This window comes from Salvia splendens, chromosome 11 (genome assembly GCF_004379255.2).
Source record: "Salvia splendens isolate huo1 chromosome 11, SspV2, whole genome shotgun sequence".
Classification (NCBI taxonomy): domain Eukaryota; kingdom Viridiplantae; phylum Streptophyta; class Magnoliopsida; order Lamiales; family Lamiaceae; genus Salvia; species Salvia splendens.
Genome location: NC_056042.1, coordinates 33,951,147 through 33,973,720, shown reverse-complemented (window position 1 = coordinate 33,973,720; position 22,574 = coordinate 33,951,147). Strand labels below are relative to the sequence as shown.

At 38.8% G+C, this 22,574-nt stretch overlaps 4 protein-coding genes across 4 annotated transcripts; 1 reads left to right on the top strand and 3 right to left on the bottom strand.

Annotated features, from left to right (window-relative positions):
* LOC121754859 (laccase-14) lies at positions 1–3,220 on the bottom strand. Its single transcript, XM_042150152.1, has 6 exons — positions 3,146–3,220; positions 2,916–3,067; positions 2,597–2,841; positions 2,297–2,425; positions 877–1,821; positions 1–137 (listed from the first exon to the last, which is right to left on the bottom strand). The coding sequence occupies exons 1-6, from the start codon at positions 3,218–3,220 to the stop codon at positions 1–3; spliced, it is 1,683 nt and encodes a 560-aa protein (XP_042006086.1).
* Positions 3,221–5,407: 2,187 nt separating this feature from the next.
* LOC121754858 (calcium-transporting ATPase 12, plasma membrane-type-like) lies at positions 5,408–7,042 on the bottom strand. The gene has a single exon (XM_042150151.1). The coding sequence runs from the start codon at positions 7,040–7,042 to the stop codon at positions 5,408–5,410; it is 1,635 nt and encodes a 544-aa protein (XP_042006085.1).
* A 402-nt stretch (positions 7,043–7,444) lies between these two features.
* On the bottom strand, positions 7,445–14,900 carry LOC121755757 (putative calcium-transporting ATPase 13, plasma membrane-type). Its single transcript, XM_042151129.1, has 2 exons — positions 12,072–14,900; positions 7,445–7,568 (listed from the first exon to the last, which is right to left on the bottom strand). Exons 1-2 carry the CDS (start codon positions 13,392–13,394, stop codon positions 7,518–7,520), a joined length of 1,374 nt encoding a protein of 457 aa, XP_042007063.1. The 5' UTR covers positions 13,395–14,900; the 3' UTR covers positions 7,445–7,517.
* A 1,135-nt stretch (positions 14,901–16,035) lies between these two features.
* LOC121755756 (BRASSINOSTEROID INSENSITIVE 1-associated receptor kinase 1-like) lies at positions 16,036–22,326 on the top strand. Its single transcript, XM_042151127.1, has 11 exons — positions 16,036–16,726; positions 17,069–17,201; positions 17,289–17,360; positions 18,937–19,080; positions 19,841–19,912; positions 20,003–20,074; positions 20,171–20,247; positions 20,439–20,570; positions 20,653–20,994; positions 21,311–21,705; positions 21,786–22,326. Exons 1-11 carry the CDS (start codon positions 16,645–16,647, stop codon positions 22,098–22,100), a joined length of 1,836 nt encoding a protein of 611 aa, XP_042007061.1. The 5' UTR covers positions 16,036–16,644; the 3' UTR covers positions 22,101–22,326.
* Positions 22,327–22,574: the final 248 nt, after the last annotated feature.

The following is a 22,574-nucleotide window of genomic DNA, read 5'->3' as shown; positions in this document are numbered from 1 at the left end:
TCAAACCGTGCATGAGGGCAAATCATGAGGTGGAGGAAGCAATTTGGTGTCCGAATCTGCACCATCTTTCACCACTATGACTGCACTCATCCCCCACATTTGATGCCTCTCCAAATGGCAATGCATCAACCACACTCCTGCACCATAACCATCATAATTTCATCTCACATCTTCTCATATTCTCAAGCATTCAAGAAAGATGTTAATTGTGATAATTATCTATTTAAACAATGAAATTTGGTCAAATTATGCGTAATTCCATAAGATTGAAAACAAAATATTAAACGATGTCTTTTAGTGAGGTTGAAAAACTGACTAGTTTCGTTGAAAAAGAAAAAAAAAACCACTTGTTCGATGAACAATGTCGTTTTATTTAAGCATTACCGAAAGACGTCGTTTTTTTAGGAGTGTGATCAGTGCAAAAAAGTAAACTTTGTGATTTAATCTCATGTTAATTGCTGAAAGAGCCATGAAATTTAATTAAATTTTGGCTTGTCTTGCAATATTAAACCATGGACAAGTCATGAAGTTTTAATTTGTTCGTAACTATCTCACGATAAAAAATCCGTCCGCACCGTCCGCATACATGTAATATATTAATCATATTTTTCAACTAAATGACGCCATGAATAAATGACATCCGTTAACTCACTAGTGGTAACATCCATGCATGATTTCTTGCTTGCCATGTCAAAAACAATTTATAAAAAAATCTCGTTTGAATAATTGCAAACAAGTCACTATTTCATTGTTTTTCCGACTAATATATATTAGTCCAAATTTCATGAATTTTTGGCTATTTTCTCTTTATTAGTATTTCATTTTGTCAAATTTCGTGATTTAAATGACTATTATTATTTATAAAATAAAACTAACCTGGATTGTCCGCTCTGAACCGGATAGCCACCCACCCGTTATTCGGGATCCCGACCGTCGTCACCTGCGGAGGATCAACCAGATTGTACCCCAACGGCCCGTCTCGCGGATCAAAGTTCCCGAACCCCCACCCGACCACGTAAAATCCATAGCCATGGAGATGCATCGGATGATTGTCGCTCGCCAGCACATTCGTCCCCTGTAGCACCATCTCAACGCTAGCATTGTACTCTAACACCACCGCCCTCGTCCCGAACTCCGGCACCAGAAGCTCCCCCGGCAGATCCCTCCCCGTGTAGTCGAACCCCTTCGGCGGCTTCTCCGGGAAATCCGCCGTGTAAACGCCGTGAATCCTCTTGTAATAAGCTTGCAGGATGTCGACTGAAGCCGGAGGGACGAAGCTCACGTTGTTCAGGCTCGCGGCGAACCGCCGGCCGAAGGGGCCGGCACCACTGCTGTTGAGGAGGTTGACGGAGGCGGCGACGAGGAGGTGCGTGTCGATTTGGGTCGGGACGTTTTGGGGGGAGAGGCTTCTTAGCCTTCTTGTGAATTGGGTGGCGACGGCGGTGGCGTTGGGGGGAGGGAGGGGTGGGGGGCCTTTTATTATTTTCCGATGTGGTATGAGTTTATAATTATTTTTATTTTGGTAGTGGAGGATGGCGGTGGTGGTGGTGTTGTCGAAGCCGGCGCCGAAGGCGCTCGAGTAGGCGGCGGCGGAGAGGTAGTAGGAAGATGGGGGTTGGTCGGCGGTTAGCAAGATGTCCATCGATTGGCCCGGGGAGATCATGATGTGGCCGGTTTCGAACGGTTTCGTGTAGAAGCCATCGGTTCCGACCACGGTGAGTTTGTGGTGGGATAGGGAGAAAAAGAGGCTTTCGTCCATGACGGCGTTTACGAGGCGGACGAGGTATGTTTCCCCGTATTTCACTTCGATCTTGAATGTTTCTATAAAAAAGGAATATGGCAAGTTAAAATTATTAAATCGGTTATTTGACTGGATTGTGACAAAGTTAGACATTTTACGTTGAGAGATAGGACGTGTAAAATTAATATTCATATCAAATTCAACTTGCAAAAGGTTAATAAATATGCAAAAGTTTTTTTTTTTTTGCTAAACATTCTCCGTATTAATCTTATACTTTAACATGCGACAAATTTCAATTTGTCAAATTTAAGTTAGCATCATAAAGTTTTAAAAATATAATTAAATAGGGAAGAAGATATATATAATTAACATTTGGTTTTTCAAGATTAACTTATTCTCAGATTGTCTAAGATTTAATTGGACGGCATTAATTTTGTCACACAGACTCACAACCAAGACTAACTTTACTAATGAGAGTATATATAGGACACTGATCGAACAATCATAAAACTTAATCTTATCTAATCCATTAAACCGAACACCACCTAAGATTACCTTGTCGTGAGCAAGGGTAGAAATCACCCGGTTGGCCATTGATAGTATAAGCATCAGATAACATTGGTTCCCCTCCCGTCTTGATTGCATTTCCTTCTATGTCCATCACGTTCATTTTCCACCATTCGCCTATCATTTCAAACAAGTTTTTTTATGTAACTAGGAGAAATTACACTACCAATACACTGAATATGAATATGGACTACAATGAACAAATCCAACCACACAAATGAGGCTTCTTTTTATAATACCACATCAACACATCCTGCTTTGATACCATGTTGAATTATGATAACATACCTAGAACGAGCGGAACCTCGGCGTAAGGCTTAGGAAAAGGATAGCCAACCCCATGCTTGGGATAAACAATGATGATCCCATGTAATGTAGCCCTTGCCCATCCACTATGTGCATGCCACCATATGGTGCCTTCTTCACTTGTCAATTGGATATTGTAAGTGAAGCTCTTCCCTGGCCTAATCGGGCACTGGTTCACATACTCGGCCCCGTCAGACCACGGGTTCCTCGGCTGCCTCACTCCATGCCTGCCCCAATCATCCGACTTCTAAAATGGTATATATCAATAAATTAACAAACCTTATGGTAAAATTTTACATACCAGTGAAGGGTTAAGTTATATTCCGCCTCGTTGCGAAATTGGACAATCAATTTGTCGCCTCGGTTCGCTCTAAGAGTTGGCCCTGGGAACTTTCCGTTCACCGTCAGAATTTGCTTTGTGCTGCAAAGTCTAGTGTATGAACTTGACTTCACCTACATTGTAAAAGTATCGAATTATTCAGTGATATATAGAGGGGCGGACGTAGAAAAATACGAAGAAAAAAAAGGTACCACAAAAGTGTGGTGATGAGTTTTGCCATAACTCAGTGGAACAAGTATTGCTAGAGAAAATATGGCAGCCAACATGTCTGAAAATCTTGTACTACAATTTGTGAATCCCATGTTTTGAACTGGAAATAAATAATTTCATTGTTTAAATAATAGTACTAGTATGTGAGTGTGTCTGAGTTGAGTTGGTCATTAATTATTTGCCACCGTTATATTGCTTCATGCTGTCCTGTTTTGAAATTTGTATTTGGTGATAATTTGGAAGGTGAATTAATGTAGTTATATTCCACTTTTATGAATCTTAATTATTATTACATGCCACAAAACAAAATACATACAAAGCTAGTGTATTGAAGTGATGGTAATAAATTGTGATGAAACGTGTATCGTTTTATGTCTAGAAGAATATGTTTCATTTTAAAAACGTATCTTTTATCAATTTGATTTAGATATTAGTATAAATTTCTTAGGATATTATTTAGCTTTTAGAATCCTCGAGAAATAAACTACTTACTCGGTCCACCATTAAATATCCAATTTTTTTCTTTTTCGTCGGTCCGCAAATAAATATTTCATTTTATTTTTTTACTATATTTGATAAGTGGATTTCATTCCACTAACTCATTTCAGTCCCATTTTATTATAAAAGTAATATATAAAAGTAAAACTCGCATTCTATCCACTTTTCTTTATAAAGTAAAATAATTTTTTAAAACTCGAGCCGGTTAAATATGGGACATTTGTTCATGGACGGGAGGGAGTAACATCTTTGTCATTCTGGTGAGAATCGTCGACTAACTAGGGATTATCTTCTTCCTTTTAAACTTTGAACGGATATTAAAGCCTGAAATAGCCTGACTATATTTGCAATCAACCTATTTATTCATTTTCTGCTAATAGCATTTTTTTATATTTTTAACTAAACATAGTCTTATAAATATTTTTACTAGTAATATTTTAACGTGACCTTTATTTATATTACTATAGGATGAAAAGAGAATTAGCTCCCAAAATTGAAACAAACTACTTTGCATAACTGATTTTAACAGTCAATGGAAATTCACAGTAATCCAAATGCTTCTTCGATCTCAAACGCCATTAGATCTTTTGAAGATTCATTGCGATTACGGTAGCTCTTTCGATTCTCCATTTTCCAGTTTGCAATTATATTAGTAATTTTATTGAGTTTGGGGAATGAAAGAGCATTTAATTCAACATGATTTTGCTAATTTAGATCTGTTTATGATTATATATTATCTCTATTACCCAGTGCCATTTTATCTGATTTCCTTAATCAATGCGATGCTTTGTTGAAAATTTAAACCATCAGTATTTGGATCCTTTTTTAGATGATTTGATTTGTAAAATGCTTACATCGATTTTCAGTTGGTAGATATTCGACAGTGGTTGTAGCCTTGTAGAAGAGCAAAAAAATTGAAGTCCTTGAAGTGAATATTTGATGGTAATGTAAGGTTAGATTGGGAGGGTAATGGTGTCGATTTACGAGTAATTTGGGCTAATAATTGTGCTGTGATGAAGTTTTAAATGACTATCCTTATGCTCTAGCACAGCCCAATGATTTTAAAAGTAACTTTGAGCTGATGTTGATGTAGCTTACTTATGGAAATTGGTTCACTATTTGAACCTACGATCTAATGGATGTTTGTGTTTGGATAATATTTTCGTTTTACAGCTGATGGTACTAAGTAAGTTGCTGCATAATAGGACTTGATCTCTTGTGGAGTTTCGAGGTATAAATGTATATACGACTATTCTCGTTGTGCAAGGAATTCAATGTCTTCTATGAAACTTCTGAATACATATTTGCTCTATCCTTGGGTCATGCACAACTAAAGATCTTGATGGGTATTTGGAGTTTTTGTCGGTTCAATAGTCGTTATGATGAAGTTGCAAAACTGTGTTCTATTTAGACAAGAATGAGACTTATAGATAGACTTGCTTGATTAGGATATGTGGAGCAAACATGATGGATCTGTTCATCTCGTATCTGCATAAGAAATTAGTGATATGCATCATGTTAAGTAATGCATTATATATTAGATAATGCATAGCTGAACTATGTTAACGGATCATGTTAATGAAAGACTTTCAGAGAAGCAAGGAACTTCTCTTCGTTTCAAATTAATTGAACTACAAGTGAAAAGGAAATTTCAATGACTAGAAAAATGCTAAAGGTCTTTAACAAAATGACTAAAGGAACTCATCTAAACATAAGTAATGAAACATTATTGGTGTGATTTTCAGCTATAGAGAGCACAAGTAAGGCTTCTCAGGAACTGGTATCCTTCTCAATAGCCAACCCACCAGCCAAGATATCATGGCAATTCCGATGCATGAACGCCATTGCGCCCAATTGAGCCTCTCTGTGTCTGCAAACTTTTTCAAAAACTCCACCATAATAACCTGCAGAATAACTATCATGCTTAGTAACATCCAGAATAGCCTTTTCTTTTTCAGTCTCTCAAAGATGTTTTTCCCCTTCACTGTGTTGAATATGGCAAAGATTTGGAAAAGGACGAAGATGTTGAAAATCAAAGTATCCTTTTCTCCACCACTCAGTTTGAAAGTTGCTTCTCCCTCAAACTGTATGATAAGTAAGATAATGATTTGGCACAGAGCTTGTCCTATGATGTCCCTCCACATTATGTTGGTTATAAATGGTTCCCTTTTTTCCACCGGCATCTTTTGCATAAGGGTTTCAGCAGGATTATCAACTGAAAGAGCTACAACAACTAATGTGCCTACTGCCAACTTCACCCATAAGAGTTGGAGAGCTGCATATGGAATCTTACCAGATGAAATGGATGTAACGATGTTGATTCCTGGGGGTTCTCCTGAGAAAATTGCAGTTATAGAGTCTGTTACCAGAGAGGCCATTGTAGCTGTGAGCTGGAATTGTGCATATATCTGGATGTTGTTGTAGATGCCTCTTCCCCACTTCATAGCTTTTGCTATGAGGTCAAAACTATCACCCGCGATGATAATATCTGACTTTTCCTTCATGGAGTGAGATTCTTGGATCTCGAGATAGAAACCCACATCAGCTTCTTCAAAAAGTTTTTCATCGCCTGGGCAGCCTCCAATAACTCCTACTACATGGCCGGAACCTTTCAGGCATTGTACCAGCAGACGCTTGTCCGAAGTAGAGGCTCTGGCAATCACACTACACTTTTTTGCCTTTTCTGACCTCTCTTGACCAGTAAAGCTTCTAAGTTCTCTGCCTTCAATGATGACATCTGTGACTGCTGTTTGATAAGAACTGTCTGAACTGAGTATGCCACATCCTAGAGCGGATATCTGTGCCTTCTGGACATCTTCTGTTGTGATCATTTTGACATATACTCTGGCTTCTTGGCATTCTTTCACAAATTCTATTATACCGTCCCGAAACTGGTCCCGTAGACCTAAAAACCCTATCAAAATGAAACTTTCTTGGTGCCCTGAATGAAAGTTTATGTCACCATTATCTTGAAGGTCTCCCAAAACAACGGCATGTGCATACGCTATGCAGTGGAGACCATTATTCTTCATCTTGTGTTCAATATTCTTCAATGTTTCTCTTGCAGTTTCACTGATATCTTTGATTACCCCGTCTTCTTCATAATAATCAGTGCAAAGAGCCAGAATCTCACCCATTGATCCTTTCATGTGGATGTGTACCCTGTCATCATCTTTTCTTCTTCGTATCCAAATGCGGCCATCTTTCTTCTGTTGGTCGAGGTTTTCAGTATCGAGCACGCTACACTTTTCCTTCAGTTGTTCCAGATTCATCCCCAGTTTTTGACTTGCCCAACTGCAAATTGCCTTTTGAGTTTGGAGCTCGCCGGCAAGAACAGACGAAGCTTCAGAGGTTGTATTCAGATCTATTCCCTCATGCATTAGTTCCAGAACTGATCTTGGTGGGGGTTTCTGCTCAAACCTCACCTGGCCCAGCCAGAACTCTTTCACCAGGGGTGGATTGGACAAAATGTAATGGTATCAAATACGCGACTCAATCTTGCTATCACAACAAGATCGATTCCGGAACAAGAAGAACAAACACTCGATATGAAAATGAATAAAGCCAAGAACAACTCTCGGAGAATTAATGGAAATCTTGTATTCAATTTTGTGGAAGATTACAAACTGATGGATGAAAAATCTTTTTTCTCTCACTCCGCTTGCACAGCTCGGTTATTCACTCTATTTGACTAACACTAATCTAACAACCAAAACAAATCCAACGGCTGTCATTTGAGCTAACTAACTAATCGCATCCGACGGCTCACGTTTGTCTATGCATCAGTTAATAACAACGGCCAACACCGAACTCGACTAAGTTCGGCTAATACCGAGCACTAATCACCGAGCACGATTAAGCTCGGCTAACACCGAGCTTGACTGATTGTGCAGTTTTGCCCCAATCCTCATAACAAATCTCCACCTTGGGACACAACTGGACAATCCACAGAGCATATCCATCTTCCACAATCACTCCAGCTGAATCAGATTCACCAAATCCATGCAATACTTCAACTTAAGTCCGGGTAACACCTTTGTTAGCATATCAGCAGCATTGTGCTCAGTAGCTACTTTCTCAATCTTTACTGAGCCCATTTCAACTTCATCCCTCACAAAATGAAGCTTAACATCCACATGCTTGCTCCTCTCATGGAATGTCTGATGTTTTGATAGACATATGGCACTATTTGAATCACATAATACAGTCACAGCTTCTTGATCGACTCCAAAATCCGAGCAGATTCCTTTCAGCCACATGCTCTCCTTTACAGCCTCAGCCATGGAAATATATTCTGCCTCAGTTGTTGAGAGTGCCACCACAGATTGCAAACTCGATCTCCAACTTACAGCAGCTCCATACATGCAGAAAACATAGCCGGATTGGGACTTCCTTGTGTCAATGTTAGTTGCAAAATCAGAATCACAATATCCCAATAGAGTCTGTGTATCAAAATTCTTACTTCCATCAAACAGTATGCCATAATCCCGAGTGCCATTGAGATACCTTAATATCCATTTTAAAGCTTGCCAATGCTGTATACCCGGATCAGCCATGTACCTGCTCACAACACTTATTGCCTGGCTGATATCTGGCCTTGTACACAACATGGTGTACATGATACTCCCCACTATGTTTGCATATGGGACCTTATCCATTTCTCTTCTCTGTTCATCATCTTTAGGGCTTTGATTGCTGCTGAGCTTGAACTGTGAACTCAGGGGCATGCTCACTGGTTTGCTATGATCCATCTGGAATTTCTTGATCACACTACTGATATAATCCCTTTGAGTCAGCCATATCTGCTTGTGATCTCTATCTCTGATAATTTCCATCCCAAGAATCTTCTTGGCATCACCAAGATCTTTCATATCGAATTCAGATTTCAGATCAGCCTTCACTAACTCCACCTCTTCCTTATGCTCTGCAGAGATCAGCATATCATCTACATATAACAGTAGATATGCTACAGCAACTCCACCTCTTCTCTTGATGAACACACAGTGATCATACAAAGATTTTTCAAACCCAATCTTCTGCATGAACACATTGAACCTCAGGTACCACTGCCTTGAGCTTTGTTTGAGACCATAGAGACTTCTTTTTAGCAAACACACTTTCTTTTCATCTCCTGGCTTCACAAAACCAGGTGGTTGCTCCATGTATATTTTTTCTTCAAGTTCACCATGGAGAAAAGCAGTTTTAACATCAAGTTGTTGCAATTCCCAATCTCTTTGAGCAACTATAGCAAGTAATAGCCTGATGGAGCTGTGTTTGACAACAGGTGAGAAAATTTCATTGTAATCCACACCCTCCCTCTGTGTGAACCCCTTAGCCACCAACCTTGCTTTGAACCTGATATGGTTGTTGTTGAAGGCCTCAACCTTCTTTTTGTAAATCCATTTGCACCCTACTGTTTTCTGATCAGTAGGCCTCAGTACCAAGATCCATGTGTGGTTTTTATACAAGCTATCAATCTCCTCTTGCATAGCTAACAACCACTGATCCTTTTCAGGGCTTCTGATTGCTTCTTTATAAGATGAAGGTTCATGGTAATCCATCTGTTCAGCCATTGCCAGTGCATAGTGCATCATGTCATAATCATTAAATCTAGAAGGGAGCTTAATATTCCTCTTTGCTCTGTTTCTAGCAATCACTCTCTCTGGTGTTCTGATTTCAGCTTGCATTCCAGAAGCTCCACCACCACTGACATCAGATGTAGCATTTAGATCAGTCTGAGTTACATCTGTAGTTACTCTCTGGTTCTCCACCTCAAAATGAACTTTCTGATTATCCTTGTTGAGGAAAGGCATTTCAGATTCTTTGAAGATCACATCTCTGCTAACCACCACTTTCTTGTTTCCTTCCTCACAGCACCACAGCCTGTACCCACTGACTCCCATCTGATACCCAATCATTACACACCTGAGAGCTCTAGGTTCCAATTTACCTTGCTTTATGTGAGCATAAGCTCTACACCCAAATGGCCTCAGTTTTGAATAATCCCCATAAGATCCATACCATTTGCTGTCTGGGGTCTGATTTTCAATGGCAGCTGAAGGACATTTATTGATCAAAACAACAGCAGTAGAGGCTGCTTCACCCCAAAATGGTTTAGACATTCCAGACGCTATTAACATGCACCTCACCCTTTCAAGAATGGTTCTATTGATCCTCTCAGCAACCCCATTTTGTTGTGGGTTGTGAGGGACTGTTCTGTGCCTCTTTATCCCCTTATCTTTACAGAATCCATCAAATTCATGGGACAAGAACTCAAGCCCGTTGTCAGTCCTAAGACACCTCAATGGCTTTCCTTTCTCCAACTCAACACCTACACACCATTCTTGAAACCTCTGGAATGTTTCTGACTTGTCTTTCATTATTACTATCCAAACCTTCCTTGAAAAATCATCAACAAAGGATAAGAAATACCTGCCTCCTCCAAGGCTATTCACTGGTGCAGGTCCCCATATGTCACTGTGAACATATTGGAGAGGCTCTTTCGATGTGTGCTTGCCCACTCCATATGGCAGTTTTTTGCTCTTACCAAGTATGCACTCCTCACAAGATCCAATGTGTCTTTGTACATCAGACTCAGACATCTGAATTATGCCTTGTTTCACCAACTGCATCATCCCAGCAACTCCTACATGTCCGAGCCTTGTATGCCAATTGATGGTTTGTTGAGTTGAATTTGCAGAACCATCAATAGGCTCAGCTTGTAGATAATAGAGTACATTACTTCTGATAGCTCTCATAATCATCTGGCCATCCTTTGTAACAAGCATTTCTCCACCATAAAGGGTCAATCTATAACCTATCTTCTCAAGAAGTCCCAATGAGATCAAATTTCTCTTGATGGATGGGATGTACCTTACATCAGTAAGCTTTCGCAGTGATCCATCTTCCATCCTCAAGCATATGTTCCCAACACCCCTTACATCACACACATGATCATCTCCTAGCAACACCGAGCCTTCAGATTCCTTTAAATCTTGGAACCAGTCAAGGTTGGAGGACATATGGAAACTGCAACCTGAATCCATGATCCACAGCCTTGATAATGGACTATCCTCCACCACATTGAGAGCTCTTGCCTCTTCAATTTCCTCAGTGATAGCTGCTGTACCATCTTCTTTGTGATTTTCAGCTTGTCTTTTCTTCCAAGCAAAGCAATTTTGCTTGATGTGTCCTGGTTTCTTACACCAAAAACAACTTCTTGACTCCTTCTGATCACGTTCCTTCGCACCCCGTGGTCTCCATTTATCAGATGAGGGTTTCTTGAATTTGAATTGTTTCTTTGATGCAGTCTTCACATTAAGGCTTTCAGCAGCTTGATCGATTTGCTTGCTGACAGATTTCTGCATTCCCTTCAGCTTTAATGCAGAATATACCTCCTCTAAAGTCACCTTCGAATCCCTTCCAAGAAGTATTGAGTCTTTGAATTGCTCAAAACTCTGAGGCAGAGCATTCAATAACATCAAAGCTTTATCCTCATCTTTCATGGCATCATCCACACTCTCAAGATCATCTATGCACTTGCGAAAATCTTCTAATTGATCTGCTAAGTTCTTGGAGTCAGAAAACCTGAAATTGAATAACCTTTGTTTGAGATGCAATCTATTTGAGATCGACTTCTCCATATAGATTTTCTCTAACTTCTCCCAAACTCCTGCGGCATCATCTTCCTTTTGAACCTCCCTCAAGACTCTATCGCTGAGGCACAAGACAATCGAGCTATACGCCTTGTATTCCAGTTCTTGAGATTTCGCCGCATCCATTCCTTGAATCTCCTCCTCATCCGCCTTGGATTTGACATAATCCCAGACTCCTTGCTGCATAAGAACAGCTTTCATTTTCAATCTCCACAGGCCGAAATCATTTTCGCCGGTGAACCGCTCAACGTCGAACTTCGTGGTAGACATTGTTGAATGCGTCGTCCTTCTTCGTTTTCCCACAGACGGCGCCAATTTGTAATGGTATCAAATACGCGACTCAATCTTGCTATCACAACAAGATCGATTCCGGAACAAGAAGAACAAACACTCGATATGAAAATGAATAAAGCCAAGAACAACTCTCGGAGAATTAATGGAAATCTTGTATTCAATTTTGTGGAAGATTACAAACTGATGGATGAAAAATCTTTTTTCTCTCACTCTGCTTGCACAGCTCGGTTATTCACTCTATTTGACTAACACTAATCTAACAACCAAAACAAATCCAACGGCTGTCATTTGAGCTAACTAACTAATCGCATCCGACGGCTCACGTTTGTCTATGCATCAGTTAATAACAACGGCCAACACCGAACTCGACTAAGTTCGGCTAATACCGAGCACTAATCACCGAGCACGATTAAGCTCGGCTAACACCGAGCTTGACTGATTGTGCAGTTTTGCCCCAATCCTCATAACACAAAATGGCAACGCTCCTGTCGATACAGATTACTTTAATCGATCCAATTGCCTCACAAGCTGCAAAGTTTCTGACCAGTGCCTTTTCAGCTGCCATTCTCTTGGTTGAATATGCAAGAGTTATTGTGGCAGCGAGTAGTAAACCTTCTGGAATGGCACTTGTTGCAATCACTATTGGCATGACTAGGATCCCAATGATGTCCTTGCAGACTTGAGCGATGCTCTTGTCTGCACTATAATCAACTGCTCCACTGCTATTCTTCATGTTCCGTGTAAAGTATTTGATCAGCTGTATCATGAGGACAATTAACGCCACAGCTAATCCAATCATAGCTATATTATGGGTCAGCTTGTGTAGCTTCACTTGTAAAGGTGTCTTATCTTCAGTAAGGCTTATCGAGCTCATGGTCTCCGCCCGTTTTGTTTCCATGCCTACTGCTGTGACAAGCATTTGAGCACTACCTTTTGTGACTTTGCTTCCAGCCAGCAAGAAGGGGTTATCATCGGTGGGCGAAATGTCCACAATGTCGATGGCTTCATTTACTTGAAATGATTTCCCTCGTATGTACAACCCATCTGCTGGAACTCGATCTCCAATCTGCAAGTGAACAAGATCTCCTACCACAGCTTCACTTGCTGGAATCTGTTGCTCCTTGTTGTCTCTTACGACACGAGTGGTCGTGTGGATGTTGGACTCGGAGAGCGCGTGGAATTGTCTTGTTGGCCAGATATTGCTGAATGAAATGGCAGCCACTACAACAAGTATAGAGACATATATGGACAGCCCATCGGAGACCCCTTCGAACCCTTTTTTGATCCCAAAACACAAGGAAAGCGAAGCAACCAGGAGTAGTACAACAAGGATTGGGTCTTTGAAGGTTTCCAGCACAATCCCTAACATCTTTGAAGATGGCAACTGAACTGTGTTCGAGCCAAAAGTCCGCCGCCGGTGGGAAATGGCTTCAGTGTCAGCCTCAATGCCCTTACTGACATCAGTTTTGAGTTCAGATGCCAGCCCTTGAACCCGTCCAAGCTCCTCCAGATAGTCATGGTTTCTCTCTCTCACGAGCTTACCGAGCCTCGATCCGTCGATCCCCGGGAAGTATTCTGATTCGACATCAATTGCCGTGTAAGAAGGAGTGCGTGAAAACGTTTTGAGCAATGCATCTCGATACTTGCTTGCTTGAGAGAAGGCACTGCTGCTGCGTACAGCTATAGAAAGTTTTTGCCACTTCCTGTGGGGTTTCCTGCGGTCCTCTTCCAGCGCCACGGGCGGCGCTGGTTCTGGTGAGGAAACGGAGGGCCTTTGGTGCATGATGTGGTGATAGTTGAGGAATTCGCAAATGGGATTCTCAAGAAAGGTACGTATCTTACCATGTGTGCTTTTGCCTCATATCTGGTTACTAAATTGCCATGTGTAAAGTGTGTGACATGGAAGCTTGAAGGAATGGTTCAATTTCTTTCATGATATTTAATTGGAAAGTGACATTACTACTTATCTGTATGTGTCCACATTGCTGATAACTTTTGGAGAGTCTTGGTCTGTTTATTGCTCTATGATTAATTTGCTTTACTGGCTTCCACTGCTTTCAAATATTTGTTGTTTTACCAGCCTTTGGCCAAGTCTCTTTCCTCACTACATATGAAAAATACAAAAAAACATGTTACATGGTGCTCATATTCGACTGGTGGAACCGGGCTTGGGTTGGGGTGAGCTTAAACTCACATTTTTATCGATCCATCTTATCGCTCAACGTAAACGCCTCTGGTCGTTTCACAATTCTAACACCGGTTACCACACTATTCATCGTCAGTTTTCTATTTACTTTGCTTTTTCTCAATTCTTTACTGTTGCATCAGTAATGGTATGGTAAATTTCATGGAAATTCCATAATTTCTTTAGAATGGCATGAGTTATTGGTGTTTGTGAGTTGTGGCCTTTTGGTGTCTAATGTATCAGTCTTGGTCTCAAGTCAACCACAGGTCCACAAGCTGCAAACGCGTAAATCAGAATTTAGAATGAAAAGGAAAAGTTGCCTTCAATTAATTATTAATACTACTATACATCATCCATCTCTTTTGCATTAAATGACTAGCATTTTTGGTTATATTTGAGTCTTAGCACATGTAAATTTCATTGTCCATCATCCATATTTTCTTATCTTTACATTTTCCGTTGTCATTAAATAGAAGTTATATGTATATTTGAGCTCCACCGGATCAGTTCTTGTTCAGAAAACTTATCCGAAACTGGATTTTTGGTTAACGGTTCTGAACTGAAACAGTGAGCGGGGTTTATACCGTCCATTTTGGTTCAGAAATTTGAGTACCGGCGGTTCACGATTCCAGACTGTAAACCATTCCAATTTTATTTTGTTTTATTATTTTTGTTTTTCTTTGTTTTGATTGGATGATTGGAGTATGTACAGATTCAAAACTCCACACCAAACTGTCGAGATTGAAGCATTTGGCTCTTCGATGATTTCCGACCATCTTCTACATTTGAGTAAATCCTAACCATCTTCTAACTTTAAGCAAATCTTCATACACTTGTCGGGGTGAAAAAGAAAAAATATGGGCACTAAGTAAGTTTTTTTTCGACATTCTAGTTTAGTTCCATCTCCTTATGTGGAATGTAACTCTACTTATGAGCCAAAATGGTTTGGTAAACGGCACTAAGATCATAACTCTTTTCCATACCGAGTCGTTTTGGAAATCGGTATTTCCTGAAAATAAGCTATACATGTGTAGACAGCAACAACAGTGAAAGATAGTCATGTTTTGTCAATTAAAAATAGTCTTGTTTTTTTTTTTATTTTGGACTGTCTATCAAAAATTAGTTTCCATCTATATACTTTAAGATTTTATCTAATGAGATCATCAGTCTCATTTTTCACAAACAATACTTTAATAACTTTTAGTTTATACCGCTCTCTTTTACTTATTAATTTTACATTAAAATTTGTATCATCTACAATACTACAACCAGGATTAAATTTTGTGGATGGAGGTAGTAAAAAAGTTATGTATTTCAACAATAAAAATTAGAGACAAAATAGGTTGTATCGGACTGGTCCGTGCATTAGCACAACTCTTCTATGCATACATCTTAAGACTACACAAAATGCATTATAAATTATAATATACACTTTTATTCACTATTTCCAAACCAACAAGGGTGCACTACCCTTTTCCTTTCAAGCTTCAAACAAAACATTCAACTAGAATATTTCATATTTGTCCCCTCAGAATAAATTATTCAGATATTATGTTTGACAAAGACCACCATCAAAGAAATAAGTTCCAGTGTTCCACTACTCTTTTTCAAGAATCAAATAAAGTACACTTAGGTTAGATTGTCCTAAATCCTAGAGTTCCAAGAACTTCTCCAAGTGCATATTATCACTATCTCCAAAATAGCAAATAGCACTCATTCACTTAATTTCTTCTTATTATTCAAAAAAATTAAAATATAAAAATTGAATATTCCAAAAACTACTTTCTTCACTAGAAGCCAATGCAATGGTGGTGAAAAAGAACCTTTGACTAAAAGCATCAAACCAGTTTCTATTTCTCCCTATTCCACTATTTCTAGCTAATCTCTCTGTCCCATAAAACAGTATTTTATTCATCTTATTCAAGATGGTTACTTTATTAAATTTCCAAGTATTAAAATAAAGAAAAAATATAATTAATATAACATACAAGAAGTAATACTAAGTTGTAGTTTAAATATGGAAAAGTTATATTTTCACTGGGAAAAATTGGAAAGGAAATTTAAACATCTTAAATGGAACAAATATGGAACAAATAGAGTATATTTTTGTTTGATTAGTGATCAAGAAACACTTTTTAGGATGACATTAAGTCATTCCACTGATTTATTTCCTTTTTGAAATATTGTAGAAAACAAGAAAACAATATTCTCTTTACTAATCTGCAATACCAACATTGCATGAAATTGCAATCGGAAACTTTTGGTCTTAACCTGCAAACTCGGTCGAACATGATTAGTCAGATTCTGCTAAAAGTGAGTTCGATATAATCTGTGCTCAAACTAAAAAAGAAATGCTATATCGTTTTGAGTGGGATGAAAGTAGTTTTGGAGGGACTGTTGGAACACTCTTCCCTCGAATATTATACTGGAAAAAACCGTAGTCTCATTTCTCAGATTCCACTAAAAAAGTGATACAAACACAAAAATTCAATAGAAAATTTGTCTTCCATTCTTTTTACTCTCTTTTTATAGCTGCTTGCAATTTCCGAAATTCAACTCCTCAATTTTGCATTGTTGCTTTGTTCAATTATTCCTTTTTACTGATTTCAGTTGTTGCTCCTATATTGGTGGTTTGGTTCAGCTCATTCTATCGAGTTTTCTGTTTTGTAGCTATTTAAATACATATATATATTTGTTTCTCTCTGCCTTTACCTTTTGGTTTAGTTGAGTTTGTGAGTTGGATGAGTGCGCAATGATTAGCTGCAAAAGCTGGGGTGTGGTACATGTATTGATGAAGCTTTTAGGTGATTAAGCCGTGATTGATTTTTTGAGAGAGACAAATTAATCGATGGATCGGGCGATTGCAGCGATCTTCTGCTGCTTTGTTATTGTATTCACGAGGTTTTCGCGCGTTTCTCCCAACGCCGAAGGTTTGCTGTTGCTATTGTTTACCTTGTGATGATTAATCGCTGCTTTAATTGTCGTTTGCTTCTGATTTGCTTCCACGTGTTGTTCGGGGAATTTGATTTTGGTGTGAGTTAATGCACGTTGACTTCGTAGACCTGAATTGATTGACGATATAGGTAAAATTCTACTTTGATTATTGAATATTAGAATAAAAGGTGTACTACTAATTAGTTGAAAACTTGTAATTTCTGTAAGATTTTAATGAGACGTGAATTTAAAGGACTGTGGATCATTTGAATTTGCTGTTTAAGTTAATCGTAATCTTCCCTTGTTTAAGAGGTGTTAGTGTTTTTTTGCGGGGGCAGGTGATGCTTTGAATGCTCTGAAGAGCAATTTGGAGGATCCTAACAATGTTCTTCAGAGTTGGGATTCGACCCTTGTCAATCCTTGTACTTGGTTTCACGTCACATGCGATACCGAGAATAGTGTTACTCGCGTGTAAGCCTGCTTGTATATCTCTTTTGTAATCTAGCAACGGACTTCGGTGTATTGGTTGATGGAGTTTCTTTGTGTTCATATGCACAGTGATCTCGGCAATGCAAATTTGTCAGGCGAGCTGGCTCCACAGCTTGGTCAGCTCTCAAAGTTACAGTATTTGTAAGTTACATCAAAATCCACCTTGTGATAATTAGCTGAACTATTGTATCTGTTTATTAATGAGCATAAAGTCAGACCTTTATGCACTTTCTCCCTATAGATTATAGTGAGTTGGTAGTGCTGGTCACTTTAGCTGGTTCTAGGACTGATACACACGTTTACTGAAGATGTAAGTGAAAGGGTGGGGGAGTGGTTAGTCTTCAATGCACCCATTATCATTATAATTAATAAATGACAGTTACATGAAGATGGAGGGTTGTTTCTATGCAGCAATTATCACCATCTATATTATTCTCATGAATAAGAGACTTTTGCAATTCCATGGTAGAAGTGCTATAGATTATCCCTAGAAGTCAGAGATATGATCACTTTTTATCTATCATTGTAGTTGAACGGCATTAGCCGGAGGCTTTCCTTGTTGGAAAGAGTTTTCTATTTACTTTCTTGTTATATCCTAATTGTGTTCAACCTAGTTATTATTATGGCGATAGTGCGTTATGCTACTTATGCCGACATACTATCTAGAATTCACGGCCCACCCGCCTTTCACTCCGTATCGAGGACATTGGACTTGAGAATGTCTGGGTTGATGCTGTGTGCTTCAACGTGTTGCTATGCTAGTTTCCCGGATTGGGGTCATTGGCTGCAATGCTTCGTGGGAAAGGATGGTTAAGCTATACATGTCAATTAACATAAGGATATGTGTTTTTATTTTGTCATGCTGGATATGGACCTGGTGTAGAGATTAGTGCAACTAACGAGGTCCGAAATCACCCCTAAATTAGAATGGGGATTAGATGCTATGTCAAGTTGGTGTAGTACCGTTTGGCATCTCCTTTTCTGGAAGATTAAACTTTACCTACACTACAGGCTGAAGCAGATATAGCCATTGCACTATCATTGCACAGTGCACACACATGGATACTGAGTTCACCATTTGCCAACTACTTAGAAGTTGGATGATTGGCCTTACGAGTGTTTCAGTTTGGTGGTCTGAGAAGGAACTGAGATGTGCGACGGTTGTTTATTCAGTCTTTTTAGACACAGAAAATGACGAAACTGAAAAGTGAAAATTTGATGGCTCTAAATTCTGATGTGGAGTGAGTATATACATACAATCCATGTTGGACCACTCTGCATAAATAAAGTGGTTTGATCATGGCGCTTCAAATTTGATAGAATCTTTAGTTCTTCATGAATTCTCTCTTTGAGTACTGGCTAAAGATGAATATAGTTTTTCATGTGACTTCATTTGGTAAGATCCGAACTGTAGTCCAGCATAATGTTAAGCTAGTCATTATGAAATTAAATTAGAATTGAACTCAACTTAGACGGAAGATATTAGTAATAGATTTGAAAATGGCACTTAAAACTAATTTGCTGAATGCTCAGCATTGCATTAAGTACTTACTATGTCTCTTTGTAAAATATTTTCTCTTTCTTTTTTTATTCCTTGGATGTTGAGATGTTCTGTTATCAATGGTTATTATCTGGATTCCCTCTTCTCGGCTGTCCCAACCTGTAACCAAACTAGTTGAGGGTAATAATCTCTTACTCTTTGTTTCTCTCCTTGCAGGGAACTTTACAGTAACAATATAAGCGGAAGAATTCCAAGCGAGCTTGGAAACTTGACAGACTTGGTGAGCTTGGATCTTTATCTGAATAATCTAAGTGGCCCAGTTCCTGGTTCATTGGGCAAGCTTCAGAAACTGCGTTTCTTGTATGTTTTTCTCTTTGTTGAGCTTCTAACTTTATATTCATGTCTTATCCTTTTCCTGAGATTTTATTTCTTATTTCTTTAGACTCTTTAGCTATTACTAGTTACTCCTTCCGTCCAAAATATACAGTAAGTTATTCCTTTTTAGCCTGCCCCACATACATAGTTCCATTTATACTTATTACATTCATTTACAAAAATACCCCTATTTACTCTTCAGCTACATTTAGGATTTAATTATCTGATTAAGCCCTACTCACTAGATAAGAGTATAATAACAAAATTGTATGCATAATATACTGCTCTGAGCTTTCTACAATCTATGGGGAAAAAAATGAGGAATACTGGGATTAGATATTTGTAACTGTCAAGGTGTGTGACACATCTGATTATGATTCATTGTGGATGGCGTTTAATTGGATGATACCATCAAATTTTACTAAGTTAGGCTTTTATGATATGCCATCATGATTTCTGCAACTAAGCAATTAGATTAATAGCAGAGTATGATGCCCAAGAGAACAAGATATCAATGATATTCTGAAGGCAGATTGACAATGATATTCTTTTACTGTCAACATTAAGATCCTGGCAACTAAAAATGTGCACTCAATATTTTTCTCTGGCAAAGAATGAAAGAGAGTTAGGAGGTCGTAGTTGGCTGACAACTGTATACAAGCATAAAACAATTTCAAGTATTTTTTTATTTATGTGTTTCATACTTCTTAGTGTGTGCTTATGCTTCTGAAATCTGAATCCATAGGAGACTCAACAACAACAGTTTGAGTGGAGAAATTCCCAATTCTCTGACAACCGTGTTCACACTTCAAGTCCTGTAAGTGTGAAGTGCTAATATTTAGTATCGTTGTTCTTATTTGATTTTGTCTTTTGACTAATTCATATATGTTTTTCAAAACATATACAGAGATCTTTCAAATAACAAACTCACCGGGAAAATACCAATCAATGGATCCTTTCAGCTTTTCACACCTATCAGGTTTATAGAACCAGTATTTGTATTTATCAAGGTGGACATAGGGATTGAGTTCGGTTTTTAACTTTTAATGATAACTAACTTCCTCCTGTCTGTCAGTTTTGCCAATAATCTCTTGGATCAGCTCCCAGTGTCTCCACCTCCTCCAGTTCTGCAGAACCCCCCTTCTTCTCAAGGTTTGTCAACCAACGCTGCTTAATCATCCATTCACAAAATGTTGAATTGGAAAAAAAGAAGTAATACGAACCTCATTGCAGTGTACTTTATCAGATTTTTGGGTCATTTTTTGTCAAATGAATTCGTAGGATGTATTTGATATGTGAATAAACATTTCAACACTGCTCTTATTTGTAAACTTAAATTGCAGTTGGAAACAGCGCTATTGGAGCAATTGCTGGAGGGGTTGCTGCTGGAGCAGCCCTTCTATTTGCTGTTCCTGCAATAGCACTCGCATGGTATCGGAGAAGGAAGCCACAAGATCATTTCTTCGATGTTCCTGGTTAGTGATGATAAATCTGTGAAAATGTCTTCCACACTGCATATATATTTGACTCCCGGAAATTTTGTTTTTTGTTTACCAGCTGAAGAGGATCCAGAAGTTCACTTAGGGCAGCTCAAGAGATTTTCTCTACGTGAGCTACAAGTTGCAACAGATAACTTTAGTAATAAAAATATTCTTGGAAGAGGTGGATTTGGTAAGGTTTATAAAGGCCGCTTAGCAGATGGATCTCTAGTGGCGGTGAAAAGACTGAAAGAGGAGCGCACACAAGGCGGAGAATTACAGTTTCAAACTGAAGTAGAAATGATCAGCATGGCTGTCCATCGGAATTTACTTCGTTTGCGGGGCTTCTGTATGACACCGACAGAGAGGCTGCTAGTTTATCCTTATATGGCCAATGGAAGTGTAGCATCATGCTTGAGAGGTAAACTCTCTGTTTCAGCTGCTCTTTAACTTGGTCAGAAATTACTTGTATGGCATCAGTTTTCATTATTAGGAATATCGCAGTAAAACATGTTTTGCTAAGAACTGGCCAATCTAAAGGTTAAATATCTTCACCATAATAGTTGCAGTTGATAAGGTGTATTTGATCCAAAAACTATCAATTCAAATGATATTGATGATATGATTCTTCTTGAGTTGCTTATGACGAGAAAGCAGAATGTTATGTACAAATAATGTTTAAGACTCTGGATTTGCCAGTATTTATTTCTAACAAGCTTTTGGGTGCGTTGTTGCAGAACGATCCGACTCTCAAGCTCCTCTTGCTTGGGGGATAAGAAAATGTATAGCATTAGGTTCTGCGAGGGGACTTGCGTATTTGCATGATCACTGTGACCCAAAAATCATCCATCGTGACGTCAAAGCTGCAAACATATTGTTGGATGGGGACTTTGAAGCAGTCGTTGGTGACTTCGGGTTGGCCAAATTGATGGACTACAAAGACACGCATGTAACCACTGCTGTCCGTGGAACAATAGGCCACATCGCTCCTGAGTATCTCTCCACCGGCAAATCTTCTGAGAAAACAGATGTTTTCGGGTACGGAGTCATGCTTCTTGAGCTCATCACCGGGCAGAGAGCATTTGATCTTGCTCGTCTCGCCAATGATGACGACGTTATGCTACTAGATTGGGTAAGCATTTCCTCCGTCTCACAAACTTTTTCTCGTTGGAACTCGTGATTTCAGCCACTGCTATTACCATTGTTATTCAGGTCAAGGGACTGCTGAAGGAGAAAAAATTGGAGACATTAGTTGATGGAGATCTCGCGGGCAATTATATCGACGTAGAGGTGGAGCAGCTGATCCAAGTAGCGCTGCTGTGCACGCAGAGCTCTCCGATGGAGCGGCCGAAGATGTCGGATGTCGTTCGGATGCTAGAAGGCGACGGGCTGGCGGAGAGGTGGGAGGAGTGGCAGAAGGAAGAAATGTTCCGACGAGACTTCCATCCCATCCGTCACCCCAACACTGATTGGTTAATTGATTCCATTTCTAATATTAACGCTGATGAGTTGTCTGGACCACGCTAAATCTTAATGTATATTTCAATCCGACAAAGTAATCTGATTTTTTTTTTCACCTTTGTATATGTACTTTTTGTATTTATTTTTTTTCCTCTTTCGATTTATGTATTTTTTAGAATTCTAGAATTTTGTTCATAGGGATCAATAATTTTTTTTTATACTTGCTAGTGTACCCCAGATTTATGAATCTTAATAGACAAACTTCGTTTAGAAATAAACAATTTTTCTCCTCCTTATTTCTTTCAAAACTGTGTAGGATTATCTAAGTTCTTTTTTTTTGTTCTGTTTGATGATAGACAAACTCTTCATACCCAAAAGGCTTTAGCTTTTTGAAAGATTAACAGCGTTTAATATGTGTAGCTTGAAACAAAAAATAAATAAAGCAGTGGATTGATTATTCACAACCTAATAACAGTAGGAAGAAAAAAAAAAATGGACATCACCTAAAACCAGAAGGCAGAAACAGAAAATAAAGAATGG

Bases quoted from the DNA above. Each gene is read 5' to 3' on its own strand.
- LOC121754859 (XM_042150152.1), bottom strand. From the start codon at position 3,220: ATGTTGGCTGCCATATTTTCTCTAGCAATACTTGTTCCACTGAGTTAT. The intron at 2,842-2,915 runs GTATGTAAAATT...TGATTGGGGCAG, and splicing joins TATAACTTAACCCTTCACTG to GCATGGAGTGAGGCAGCCGA. The intron at 2,426-2,596 runs GTATGTTATCAT...TTGAAATGATAG, and splicing joins CGAGGTTCCGCTCGTTCTAG to GCGAATGGTGGAAAATGAAC.
- LOC121754858 (XM_042150151.1), bottom strand. From the start codon at position 7,042: ATGCATGAGGGAATAGATCTGAATACAACCTCTGAAGCTTCGTCTGTT.
- LOC121755757 (XM_042151129.1), bottom strand. From the start codon at position 13,394: ATGCACCAAAGGCCCTCCGTTTCCTCACCAGAACCAGCGCCGCCCGTG. The intron at 7,569-12,071 runs GATTGGGGCAAA...ATTTGTTATGAG, and splicing joins TTGCCATTTTGTGTTATGAG to GATTGGGGCAAAACTGCACA.
- LOC121755756 (XM_042151127.1), top strand. From the start codon at position 16,645: ATGGATCGGGCGATTGCAGCGATCTTCTGCTGCTTTGTTATTGTATTC. The intron at 20,075-20,170 runs GTTTATAGAACC...CCTGTCTGTCAG, and splicing joins CAGCTTTTCACACCTATCAG to TTTTGCCAATAATCTCTTGG. The intron at 21,706-21,785 runs GTAAGCATTTCC...ATTGTTATTCAG, and splicing joins ACGTTATGCTACTAGATTGG to GTCAAGGGACTGCTGAAGGA.